The 13,825-nt window shown below is 38.6% G+C and overlaps 1 protein-coding gene across 5 annotated transcripts in view; it reads right to left on the bottom strand.

Annotated features, from left to right (window-relative positions):
- Positions 1–1,891: 1,891 nt before the first annotated feature.
- The window catches only part of KIF18B (kinesin family member 18B), a 30,876-nt gene continuing 18,942 nt past the window's right edge, over positions 1,892–13,825 (bottom strand). For 4 of the 5 annotated variants that reach the window (XM_088143354.1, XM_088143356.1, XM_025163549.2 and 1 more), the window contains exon 16: positions 11,311–13,147. In XM_088143354.1, coding sequence (XP_087999480.1) covers positions 13,110–13,147 — 38 coding nt within the window. In that variant the 3' untranslated portion in view covers positions 11,311–13,109. Of the gene's footprint in view, positions 5,592–11,310; positions 13,148–13,825 lie in introns of those variants that run through there. The other variant, XM_088143355.1, reaches the window with a different exon arrangement.

The raw sequence follows: 13,825 nt of genomic DNA on the forward strand, positions 1-13,825 counted from the left end.
AAAGGTGCATACAGTGCTATTGACAACCATCAGTTTAATCCCACAACCACCCAAACCTTGCAACATTTTCCAAAATTTTTAAAAGTATATTTCATTTTTAAAAATTATCTCTAAGGGAGAAAAAATAATGTGACTGCCAGCTTTCCTGGAGCAGTCTTCCTTGTACTCTCCAGACAGGCTAACTACAATTCCTATCATCCTCCACCAGTATAGTCAGATTATGCTGTCTGAAGAGATAGAAAGTGTAATCCTGCTCATATCAAAGTCATGATTCGAGAAAAACTATCTTGGTGCAAAACACATGGGTATTTATGAGGGGGATAAGGGGAAAAACAGTATCACATACATGATATCATTGTGCAAATGATGTGAAATATATAATTTGCATCACTTTAAAAGATGATGTCATAATACACATGCCATCCTTGTGCCTAGTACAGGATACCTGTGGTAATGCCCCACCATTCTGAGACAAGCCTGCTCCTTTAAATATGTGGGCTACATATTCTCTACATAGACATGTTCTTGTCCAGTTCTTGTTTATGCACAATACTCAACTCAGGGCCGGATTACAGTCAATTGATGCCCTATGCACAGCCCAACAATGGTGCCTCTTGATGGAAGCAAAACTCTTATGCCATGAGATGGGAACAAATATGATAACTGACAACACCTTCAAACCAAACTTTTAAACTTTAGTCACTCACCATGCCAAAGAAAACATTTTTTAAACAATGCAGATTAAAGGCGAACATGGCAGATAAGGACAATTACCAAAAAATTGACTAAAGTTGAGTGTGACAGTGAAAGAGTTAAGGGCCGGATAGCTAGGGGGAAAAACTCTTTGGTGCCCCCCTCCCCTTGGGGCCCTAAGCATGGGTTTATTCATTTGCTTAATGGTTAATCCAGGGCTGGCTCAACTCCATAGCCCAGGGAGAGGCTTTGGAGTCAAAGTCTGTTACCAATCCCCCATTCAAAAGTTGAGAGAATGTCATGGATCCTCTCCCAAAATGGCTGCCTTAGTGGCCACCTGGTCGATCACAAAACAACTATTTACCAAAAGGTGAAGTGGGTGAAGTGCTTCCCTCTCCTCCCCAATCACACTGCTGCTCCTCATTTAGCTTCATTTTTTCCACTGGGCCAGTGATAAAATTCCAAACAAAGCACTGAATGGTAGCCATCTATAATTATTCTTTTCTAAAAATACCTCTGGGGCATATGTGGGGCCTAGAGACATTCTTGTAAAAATAGATGATACTAGAGCTGACACATTGCTTTGCAGCATGCCAACTTTAAATGTATTTATATGTCTATTTTTAATAGTATTGAAAAAGAAAAGTCAGGTGAAGTAGGAATCCTTGGCAAGTGTCAAGGAAAGGGTTCACTGGCACATTGGTCTGTGTCACTGCCACAATCTTCAAATGAAACAATTAAAATTACATGAGGAATAACTGGACCAAATCGGTAAACTCTGATCTCTCTGTCCCTCCCTCCCTCCTTTGCATCTGCATGGCCAGACATATCATCTCTCGGTGTTTAAGGCTGAGCATCTGTGTTGGAAGTATGGATGCTTTCCTCAATTGCCTAGGGAGCATGCTTCCCTCCCCAGTAATTCACCTGCTGCCTCACAGAGAGCAGGGGTGGGTGTGGGTGAAGGGATTATAGTGAAGAGGAAGCAGAGGTAACAAGCCTGGGCCACTTGCCCTCATGTGATCCTAACTGATTCTACTGTAAACCCATTGGGAACCTGAATGCTTGAAAAGGATTTACTTCTCTTTGACATCTGAGGCAGGAGGCAAGGAAGTGGAAATGCTTGCTTGGAACAGGGAATAGATTGGCTAGGTAACAAAACTTGCTTCTGGCAAGGTAAGGGGTGTGTAAAGGAGATGTCTGTCTGCATAGCTAGCTCAATCTTTGGTGAGATGGGGTTGTACCTGGAAAAGACCACCTCCACAGTCTGGGGGTATTCTTAGATCCAACTTGGTCATAAGAGTAGAAATTCGAGTAGCCTTAGTGGTAATTTGCTGTACCAGTACAGCTTCTCCTAGTCAAAGGGTTGAGTATCCAGAACATTGTGAATCACAGCCTAGCTTAGATATAGTAAGGCTGGCTGGGGAATTCTGGGAGTTGAACACCGTAGGTCTTAAAGTTGCCAAGGTTGAGAAACACTGGCCTAGCCAATCACATTTTAGCCTAGCATGTTGTGCAAATCCTTATGTTGTGCAAACTTAGTCAACTGGATAAATTCAGTAAATTAAGTTAATCATGCTCAAGTGTATCGTGCAAACACATCTAGAGTTCAATCTTCTCCAACTTTGCATCAAACTGAAATCCCAACACATCAGGAAGGCGCCAGATTAAAAAAGATTGGGCTTGCTACATTTATCCATGTCTATTAATCTTCCTTTATTGCTAATGCACACTGTATAATTGAGAAAGTCAAAGAATGTCAAAAAGAAGTCAATATGTTCTTCATTGATTATAGAAAGCCCTTCAATTGTGTTGATTATGTCAAGCTATGGAATATGCTTAGAAAAATGGGAATTCCAGAATATCTCATTGTCTTCATGCAAAACCTAAATAAAGGTCAGGAAGTGACAGAACAGACAGAATATGGCAAAACAAACTGGTTTCAGGTTGACAAAAGAGTGAGACAGGGCTATGTACCTTTTCATTATTTATTCAACCTATACACTGAACATATACTGAGGGAAGTTGGACTGGAAGAAAATGGCTTTAAAACTGGAGGAAGAAATATCAGTAACTTACACAATGCTGATGACATTACCCCGATAACCAAAAATGAAAAAGATCTGCAAGCTCTAGTAATAAAAGTCAAGTATCACAGTGAAAAAATGGGACTAAAATTAAATGTAAAGACGACCAAACTAATGACAACAGGTACGACAACCAGCCTTATAACTGACAATAAAGGTATTGAAGTGGTAGATAGCTTCTGCCTTTTAGGATCAACCATCAACAGTAATGGAACAAGAAGTCAGGAAATACGCTGCAGAATAACATTTGGTAGAGTAACAATGAAGGCCTTGGAAAAGATATTCACATGTCATGATGTGTCTGTACCTATAAAGATCAGAACAGGGCAGGCAATGGCATTCCCTGTGAAACTCCATGGAAGCAAAAACTATACTTTCAAGAAGCAGGATAGAAAGAGTATTGATGCTTTTGAACTTTGGTGTTGGAGAAGACTTGTGAGAATACTATGTCAGCCAAGAAAACAAACAAATGGATCATAGAACAAATAAATTCAGAGTTGTTACCTGAGGCACAAAGGACCAGATTCAAATTATGATACATCGGGCACATTGTGCAAAGACCTAGCTTTCTAGAAACAGCTCTAATGCTGGGAAAGGTAGAAGGAATTAGAAGACAACCAGCGGCAAGGTGGATGGACTCAGTTACAGTAGTGAAGTGTATATTGCTGGAAGACATGAAGAACCAGGTTAGGGACAGATCATCATGGAGAAAATATATCTGCATGGTTGCTAAGAGGTGACACCAACTTGATGGCACATAATCAATCTCCCCAAGTTTAGACTGCCACAAAGCCTTATCAGCTGCCTTGAAGATGATCTGGAAATTTCAGCTGGTGCAGAATGCAGCTCCTAGAAACCAATCCCTGGAACCCTACTTTGCCAAGATTGAAATAACTTGCTGAATTGTGATCTAGTTCAAGGGTCAGTTTTTCCTAATAGCCTGATGAGGTGTAGGGTCCAGAAACTTGAAGGCATGTTTGCTCCTGCCCCTTCCTGCTGATGTGTTCCATGCATGTAAGCTCAGGTAGTGGGACATTTTGGCTGGGGAGCCCCCTTATTAGAACTCCTCCATCTTGGAGGTTTTCTGCTGCCAATATTATCATTTCAAAAACAGGCAGGAACCCATCAATTCTCCAAGGCTTTGCAAGGATATTTAGGTCCAGTATAGCCATTTTAATTTCCTACAATGCTTTTGATGTTTTGATAATTGCTTTATTCATACGTATCTTAAAAACATGGTGATGAAAGGCAGTGCAGAAGCCTAATTAATGTTAAAAAAAAAAATTCCCATCCAGCCAAAGTTGTGCATATTCTTTTCCTTCCCTGTAAAGGTTTGCTGCTTTTCTCTTCCCAATAAGTAGCTGTCGTGCTACTGAGTCAAGCCAATGGTCAATCTAGACAGAAGCATTTGCTTCTCCAGCTGGCAATATGAGTCCCCAAGGAAGGCTAACTGAGATATTCTTAGCAGGAAAGTGATGTTACTTCTGGAGCAATGTTCCAAAGCTCACATAGAAGAAGAGGCTGTGTGTAGGTACAGCACCCCTCTTCATAGTTATCACCCCAAGTATTGTTTGTCTTTTGGAATACTTTGCTCATTGGCTAATTTGGGAGAAAGAAAAGGCCACAGTACTGAAGCCTACTGTCTTTGGGGTCCTTAATTGCTTCACTGATGGTCTGGACATTTCTAACAAATTACTTCCACACCAGAGTTTGGCCTTGTGGGGGCTGATATGCTTCATGATTCACTCTGCTTGCAATAACCAGTTAAATGTTCTTCATTGTAACTAAGGTTCTATATCACATGGAAATGTTGTAGACTTGCCAGCCATCCTATAATGAAAACCTCCCTCTGCTTTCCGTTATGGATGATCTCCCAATTTCTTTTTGATCAGATCAATATTGTATACATTGGCCTAGTTCATACAACATGCAAAGCTAAAAACAAATCTCATTATGGCTTGTCAGGTATGACTGGTTCTATTGCAGATTTATTCTCACAGCAGCAACTACAACCACTGTGGATCAACTATGCCTACAGAGAAGTTCTGTGTAGCTCCAAACCTCATTCTATTATTTGCAATCATAGAAGGCAAGGTAGCTTTTCTAAATTATTTATTTTGCCTCAGAACAGTTCTGAGGGAACAAATATATTAACCTGGCTTAAGAAGGGTATACAATTTTCATGAGTCAAGGGTTGCAAGAGTCTTTGAATGGTCTGTTGAGAAACACATTGAAAAATGATAACATAAAAAGAGTTAAAATGTGGGCAGGGATAAAAATGGCATTAATTAAATATTAATATTATGCAACAGTCCTGTCCTTCCTCAAGGAACTCAAGAGCAGCGTATGGCAAGGGATGGTGAATAAACCCCTGTTTTTATCCTCATAACCACCTTGCAAGGCTGATTAGACTGAGAGCTGGCAAATGGTGAGCTTCACAGCTGAGCGGAGATTCAAATCAGATTTCTCCAATGTAGGCCTTCTGGTCCAACTGTTTTTTTTTTTTTTTAACATGCCACTGACTTTAAAGGAAGAGTTAAATATTGTAACCAAGTGAAATTAACTGAATTTCAGTTTACTAAACTTAACTGGTCCATCTTTGCATTTTACTAATAAACCAGTCTTATTGCAGAGTATTAATAGGGCCTTGTCTCTTGTCTTTCTGTTCCGCACAAAGAATGTAGTACTTAATTGCATCTTTGCTGCTTCTTCAAAGATCGAGAGCAGGCAGGCGGTGAAGACGATGGAACCGTGGCAGGCAACCCTCTGTACTGCTTCAGCAGGCTTGTTATCTCTGCGGTGATGGCTTTGCACCTGAGGAATGAAAGGCCCACAACTGAATACTGGGTATTTGGGGTAACCAGCAAAAGACTCAGTGAAGTCTGCCCAATTGTTTTTGCCTTACCTCTCCAACAAGACAGGATCAAAGCAGGGCATATCATTTGCAACTACTGTACCCTAATAATAAAATCAAATGCTTTCTCCTTTCAGCAGAGGACAGCCCTTTCCCCGTGACCTCCTAATGAGAGGCACACACTCAAAGGCAATTGGAATTTTAATTACAACCTTTCTGCCCAACAATGCAAAGTGGCGCCCCGTCTGCAAGCCAGATTTCTCTACAAAACCAATTCTTTCTTAATCTAGGTCAGGAAGCATAGCAGGAGCACATGTGTGTGCGCGGAGGTGGGGGTGCAGCCTCTCCCTAGAGGGAGAATGTTCAGATACAGCTTTTTCTACCCAATCCCAGGGCTAGCCAAAGATGGATGATGGGCTGTCAGAAGAGATTGCATCACAAACCAGTACCCCTGAGAATTAGACTACTTAATGGGCTTAGGACAACTGGCAGATTTTAAAATATAGAGCTGGGGGGGGCTTTCTTCCACGGCTTGTTTTCTTTACACATCTGGGCCAACAAAAGTGCTGGGAAGCTCAAAGGCCTAATTTAACAGAATCTTCTTCCATAAATAAATCACAAATTGAAAGGGCTGAAGTAGCCTGCAGACTGATCACTTGGAGGCTTTTGTACATGTATGTCTGGGGCAGAGTTAGCATTTTTCACATAATCCTTGCTGGCCTTCGTGTTTTCTTTTGCTGCTCTCACTAGCCCTTACTTTTTACCAGGAAAGACCCAGCAAACATTTATCCAGTATCCACCTCAAAAAAGGCTCTTCACCCTTCCTGGTTCTAAATTTGGCAAATTCTCGGGTTCCAACATACTTTCTAAAGAAGTCATGACCTATTCTTTACTTCTAAGCAAGCAAAACAGCAATAATAATCCACAAATCAGTGACAATCCTTTAATAATACTTGAAAATTCTAGGACTAACTTCTGAGGAAACATACAAAGCAACTTGAGATTATGTTCTAAAATAATACCATTACATATTTATCAAGGTTAGCCTTATTTCTGTTTGTGACAAAAGAAAAGTGTGGGCTGAGGCACAGGATTGTAAACCACGATAAGTCAACAGTTCTGAGATTGCTGGTGCAACATGACCACTGGCTCTTGCAGCTGGGGGGTGGGGGCTCAAAAAAGTCAAGGAAGCCATGACTGCATGATAGTTGCTCCACACCTTTTGTACATGCATCGTGAGGGACATTAAAAAGGGGCAGAATTTCAATCACACAGCTGTCATGTTGACTGTTTTGACTCCCTTCCATGGATGCCTCTAAACATTGTAATAGTATAGTTCCCCCCCACTTGTTTCCCCCTAGGATATTCAGAAACAGAGTCACATTTTAGTTTCTCCATAATGAAACCAGAGCATTTTATTTTGTCAGCATATACATAATCCAATATGAGTTCTATAAAATAGCATATGTGAAAAACTCATTCACATTTTGTAGCTTAAATACACCTTTAATAATACATCATTTTCCTAGCAGGTTGAATTTTCATGGTACAGGAATATGAGATTTTTTAGGAGTCTTTAGTTGCTACCTGCATTATTTTCCAGCTTTGACAATAAGATAGCATATTGCACATCTCCATGTCTTTTGGATGGCAAGCTAAATATGGCAATGCGTTACATTTTTTCCTGTTTTTTTTTACTATAAATGAAAAGGAGCTGGGAACTGAAAAAATGCAGGCAAGACTACGTAGCCCTTATCTTCTCTGCATTTCCTTTACAAGGAAAAAAAATATAGTTGCCATACCTCCAGGGTCTAAGCATGATGGGGAGGGATGTGGCAAACAGGTCTGTTTCATGAGGAAGGGATTAAATTGCCTTGCAGAAGATTTATCTTCCTTTGCAAGATATTATTGAAAGTAACTGGATCAGCTGCATCATAGCTGCCTTTGTTCCAGAGCTCAGAAATTAGCCACATGATGCATGATAAATTGCTGACCCTTGCCTGTACCCCATCCCATATGCATAAAGTCTCATGCATAAAGGATTCTGTTTTACTCAACTATACATTGTTTATTGTATAACTTTTTTTTTTTTACTGTTGCTTCTGAGAATAGTAATATCTGGGTAGGATTTTTGTTGTTATTCTAATGGACCGACATGGCAGTAAACACATAGATCAATTCAGTATAAAGGTTGCTCATTGGCAGTCATGTGCAAAAGACCTCTGCCACTAAAAATCAGTTGTGGGCTGTTTGGCTTTTTTTGTAAATCTTTTTTGATAAGATTAGCAGGGCACGTTTTACTCTTTCCCACAAGTAGATTGGATTTTGTTTCCCCCAGTTGCAACATTCTCCAAGAAAAATGTTCAGAAAGATCTGTCAGATGCTTGAAAAGCAGACCATTTAGAGGCTTCTTCCGGTTCTTCAGACCCCAATGTCACATATTTTAGAGCTGAACTGAATGCAAAACATGTTGGTGGCTTTGAACCTGCATTTCAATTTGCAGATAATATCCAAAGTTATATTGAAAACCATCATTCTGAATAAAAATTCATCACAGGATGACACATGATTCCTTACTAGCATCAACATGTACTCTTTTCTACTTCCTGCTTTCTTCAGTTAATTGCTGCAAAGTTCCCATGCCTTCTGCTACAAGACACGCAACTTGAAAAATGTTGGGCCACTGTTCTCTTAAGTTGTTTTACTTCTCCAAAAATATGAGCAATGAGAGCTACTGATTCAGGACAGATTTCTCTGGCTTGTAAAATCTTGCTTCTGTCATGAGTACTTGAAAGAATTTTGTACTAAAAGCTTGCCAACAAAAGGCATGAAAATGAGCGGAAGTATCTTTTCAATACTTCTAGATGTGATTGAGCGTCAAGTTTAATTTGAGAATACAAATGCTTGCAGAATACCCAAAAGATTCTTTGCGGGTGAATGGATAACATTAACCCATGCAGACTAGTATGTATGAGTGGTATATCTTTTCTGTTCTATTCTTCCACCTCAGGGAGCTAGTCTTGAAAAACAAAAAAAAAGTTGCTGCCCGCAAACAAAATATGTGAACATTTCAATATAGGCTGGTGTAGTATTAACACCTACAAGATGTAGTGAATCAGAAGCACAAGAACAGACAGCAGGTTAATTTTTGAACATAATGCAGGCCTGAACACCTTTTGTTTTTCCTGACATATTAGATGCATTATCAGAACTTTGCCCTCTGCAATCAAGGGGAATGCTACATTTTTTCAAGCTGGCAATTTGCATTTCAGCTATCTGTTCTCCGGTGTTTACATCAAAGCTGATAAACTCAATAAAGCTTTCTTTAATGTTAAATGTACCAGAATCTTTGTTGTGAACTACAAATCGGAATATCAATATATGTTGTTCTTGATGGGAGACATCAGGAGTAACATCACACATGATAGAATAATAAATGGCCTTCTCTCTCTGCTAGGATGGCCTTCTACACCATTTTTACTGCATAGTTCAATAAACTCATTCCGACTCTACTGTGAGATAATGAGCCTATCCTCACATTGTTTTTTTCCTTGTTTGAGTTTGGCCAATTGGTCATGAGTGATGTTGTCACAATGAGCTATTAAGTGTTCCAAGGAAATGGCCATCATGTTGGTCAACTCTTAGACTATTATCTCATGCTAAACCTCCCATGCTTTTTTCAACATTTCTCCCGATTTAGTTGCTTCTGCATTTTTTTGACCCTCACTGTCCAGTGTCCACCTGACAATAAACAGTGCAGTTCCTTCTACGCTCTATGCTATTTTAATTTTGTTCCATACCCTTCACTTTTGCCAGCATACTGTGTTCTTTTTGTCTCCCTTCAAAAAATAACCAACATGGGACAATATAGACCCTGACAGATATAGACAAACTAGTCTCTTGGTAACAATCCTGCATTGGAAATGTTACACTTGAGGAGAAACTTAGGAAACTTATACCCTATGATCTGCTTTGGGTAAATCTTTTGACAGGTTGATAACAGTAATGATAATAGTAATGGTATTACCTATTTTTTTAAAGCATTGAACTGAACCACGTGATGTACCTAGCAGTATTTTTTCATCAGTTTTCTTTGCTAGGGACATAATCTTTCTATCAAATCATTTCCATCTTGCTTTTGTTCATCTGCTTTCATTCCCTATTGCCTGAGACAGATTGCAAAAAGGCCTGCTCTGATTTTAAAACAGGAGTATTGATTACTGCCCTTTTAGCTTCTTTATCTCCTTACAACTCTGGTTGCTTGATTTGTATTTATAAGGAGAGAGTGAGAATGAGAAAAATTCTGTGAGGTTTGCTGCTACTGTCCCCAAGAGCACTATCCCTTGTGAAATAATCCTTTTTCTTTGTTTTTCTTTTTAAAAAATAATAATAATATTATTAGAGATTACAATTATACAGATAAAAACTAATAGAAACTAGAAAAAGTTAAGAAAAAATATAAAATGCAGGGGGAAAAAAAGAAAAAATATAAAGAAAAAAAATATAAAGTAACTTCCCCCCTCATCACAGCAAGTATAATTTTTTTAACAACTCATCACCTTCTCTTAAAAAACAACAAAGAATCTCTTCATCCCATATCTCATCTCCTTATAAACAAGTCTTAAAAACTTTGTCATTTTACCTTAATCAGCAAAAGTCCATTAAGAGATACCAGAAATAGCAACATATCTATTTTAAGCTTAATCCCAGAACCCACTTTATAATCCTTTCTTTTCCTTCTACATCTCATCCTTTATCTATAAAAAAAAATCCCCCAAACCTCACAATCATAGTCAATCAAAATCCATTAAAGGTGACCATTAAAAAACCACATAACTATTTTAATGTTAGTCAAATTGAGTTAAAATACAAAATAAACTCTTCTTCCCATATCTCATCTCTTATCGAAAAAGAGAACCTTAAAACCTGTCATTCAGTCCTAGTCAGTAAAAATCCATTAATGACTGTCAGAGATAACACATCTGTTTTACCCTTGATCATAACAAACCAACTATTCTCCTTCCCCTTATTCCCTACAATTTTAGTTTTTAGTCCCCTCAAATAATATCCTAGAGCTTGATTTCTTTTCATTTTTTGTCTCTTCTCAGAAAAATCTTAAAAACTTCAACAGATCTTTCTTAGAGCTTGATTTCTTTTCATTTTTGCTTTGCCTCTTGTCACAGAATCCTTCAAAATTTTAAGAGGTCTCTTTTGTACATCTAGTATAGAAAATTATCTATATCACTCTTCTGGTTTATTATTTGTATGTCTCCTTTAATCATTGAAGCATCAGCCAGTTTTATCTGTATATCTGTGATGGAATGGAATTATGAAGGCCAAGCTCAGGCAGATAAACGTTTTCTTAGCTCGCCAGAACTGCGTGGGAAGAACAAGAGGATGAGACTGGCACCTCCCTGAGGAATTCACACTGTTGTGGCTGGAGGACTTTGGGAACTGGGGTTTTAGTCTGGAAAGATTCTTGCTAGAGGTTGTAGCTAATAAACATAGCTGGATTGAATTGGCATTGTCTCTTGGAGTTCCTTGGGCTAGGCCTGACATCAATGTTCCCAGACTCAAACCCCAGTTCCCAAAGTCCTCCAGCCACAAGTGTGAATTCCTCAGGGAGGTGCCACTTTCATCCTCTCGTTCCTCCCACATGGTTCTGGCGAGCTAAGAAAACATTTATCTGTCTGAGCTTGGCCTTCATAATTCCATTCCATCACAATATCCAGTATCTTATTGCCTTCCATGTCATTCTTGTAACTTGTTATTTCCAAATCTACATTTAAATCAGTTTCAGCTTATCCAGTAGGGCTTGTTCCTCTTCCACAACATCATTTACAATCTGTTTATAAATGATAGTAAATATTTTTTAAATTAATTCAATTAATTTGAATCAATTGTTCCAAAATATCCTTAAATGCATCTGGTGTTAAAATATTTTGTTCCATTGTTGGCAAGTAATTTAGGTGTTTCTCCTTTAAATGCACTTTTTAATTCCTTCTGGTTCCCTCTAGTGTCCAAACTTCAAAGTCCATCTTATGTTTCTATTTTTAGAGTTAAAAAACATCAGCAGTTTCCCACAGGAAGGATTCATATAATTAATTTTAAAGTCTTATTTCACATCTATCTGGACCCGTAGTCCATTTAAAACTTTCCAAAATCAACACTCTAATCACCCCTTTGCTGTTTACTCCAAAAATAATTTTTTCTGAGTCTTTAATTTTGTATTTATAAATCCTTTTGTTATGGACTGAAGGAGACTCCCCCAATGAATACTGTAAAGCTTGCTGTTTCAAGGGTTCTTAATATTTAAAAAACAGTTAAAAGGTAATTCCAAAAGTGATTAAGAGATGAGGATCAGTCGAACTTAAAGTCCTTAGAGGTTACATTACGCTTGTGAGCCTGATGAAATCCCTTGACTCCCAGCTGCATGACACCCAAGTGACTGCAGAAACATCGGTTCCTGCTGTCTACTCATAAGTAGCAGCTGTCCAGAGTATGTATGGGCAATCTCATGATCTCTCCTTTCTCTGGAGAGATTTCAGCAGTTCGGATACAGCATTCAGCTGCTGATTCAACTGTAATGTTGTCCCTGCTGTTCAGGGACATCCATTCGCCATGTTCTCACTGGAAGTGACCCGTGTTCTTCTCCTTTCTCCATGCATGCAAGGGACTTTTAGGAAACAAAGAATGGCTCTCAAACAACAGTTAACCCCAACTCTAACCCTAAAATAACTGCACTGACACATTTGTCTAAAAAGGGGGCTTGGGCTGGCCAGCTAACTCATGATGCAGTGTTGCTTCTGTCTCTAATTGGCTCCAGCAAATCTTACACTAGAGGCTTCATAGATAGGAAATATCCATATTTATTTTAAAGCATAATTGAACATAATCTGTCTTCTCTCCTGAAAATAGGGTTGTCACCTGGACTGGGACTCCTGGCTCTCCAAGTGCCATTAAAGAGTATCTTTTTTACCCCCAACTCCCTGTCCCTCCATACTTGGGCCCTGGTGCAGAAGAAAGACAAAGAGTAAAACTGAGAGGGTTTTTTTGTTAATAATAATTAAAAAAAAAAACGACTAGCCAGAGAAGACAACTAAATGCAGAATCATTAACTTTGGTCTAGAATGTGCTAGTTTTGAAACCTGAGTGCTCTTTTACCCAATAGACACATGCTGAGTACCAAATTATAATCACAATACAAGCTGTTGTATAATATTGAACCAAACTTGACACTTTAGGTTTGCTGTTGTTTCCTAACAACTTGTGGCTATTCAGCCTCCATTTGTTGATTCAATGTACACGTGCTATTCAAAAGATAGATCAGATATACAGATACAGATATAGCTATATAAGAATAGAAGAAGTTGAAGGGATAGGGCGTCAGAATGTTATTAATGTTTAAGTAGAATGTATAAAAAAGCTTCATGTAATGAGATACAGTAGAATGCTGATTCCTGGGAATGAACAAATCTCTAGCGCCATTTCCATGCAGGGATGCCAGAGGGATGTCCTGGGCAGAGGGGAAAAAAAAGATTAGGATGGAAGATCTTGGGTAAATCTGTGAATGGTGATAACTTGGGATTACTCTCTTTACCTCTGTTCCAGCAATGACAGGGGACTATCCACACCCCTGCCATTTTAAAGCATTTACCCCTTTTAAACAATAAAAATAACCTTACATAAAACTAGAATGTTGCTTGAACCAAAGAACGTGCCAACTAATAAGTTCCCAAAACATCATACACATGTATATTCAATTTATGGAAAGGTACTGACACTATTATTCAAATCCCTATATGTGCTTAAACACTGAGGTAACAGCCAAGTGCTATGCCAAAATTGTCTATAGCCTGAAGAGGATTTGAGCTGAAAAAAGAAAAGAAATATGCTTGGCTTGAGAAACTATGAGAAAATGCAGAAACAGTTTGCTACGTACATGCTGTGGATTTTAAGATGAACACCTTAACTTGCAATTTCCATGCTTTTGCAAATATGAACGCATTTTTAAGTCCTTTAATGCTTCCTAAAAGTTTTTTTTACTAAACTTATATAAAACAGGAAGGAGGAGCACAGGAAATATAAATGAGGGCCAGTGCTTCCACAACAATCATTTGTGAATACAACTATAGCTCTTTAAAATAGGAATCTTTACCATTAATTCTATTTCCTCTTGTTTTCCACTACAACC

Source organism: Python bivittatus, unplaced genomic scaffold, assembly GCF_059951505.1.
Source record: "Python bivittatus isolate LINGU-HERP-01145 unplaced genomic scaffold, Pbiv_v1 ctg000410_np1212, whole genome shotgun sequence".
NCBI classification, from domain to species: Eukaryota; Metazoa; Chordata; class Lepidosauria; order Squamata; family Pythonidae; genus Python; species Python bivittatus.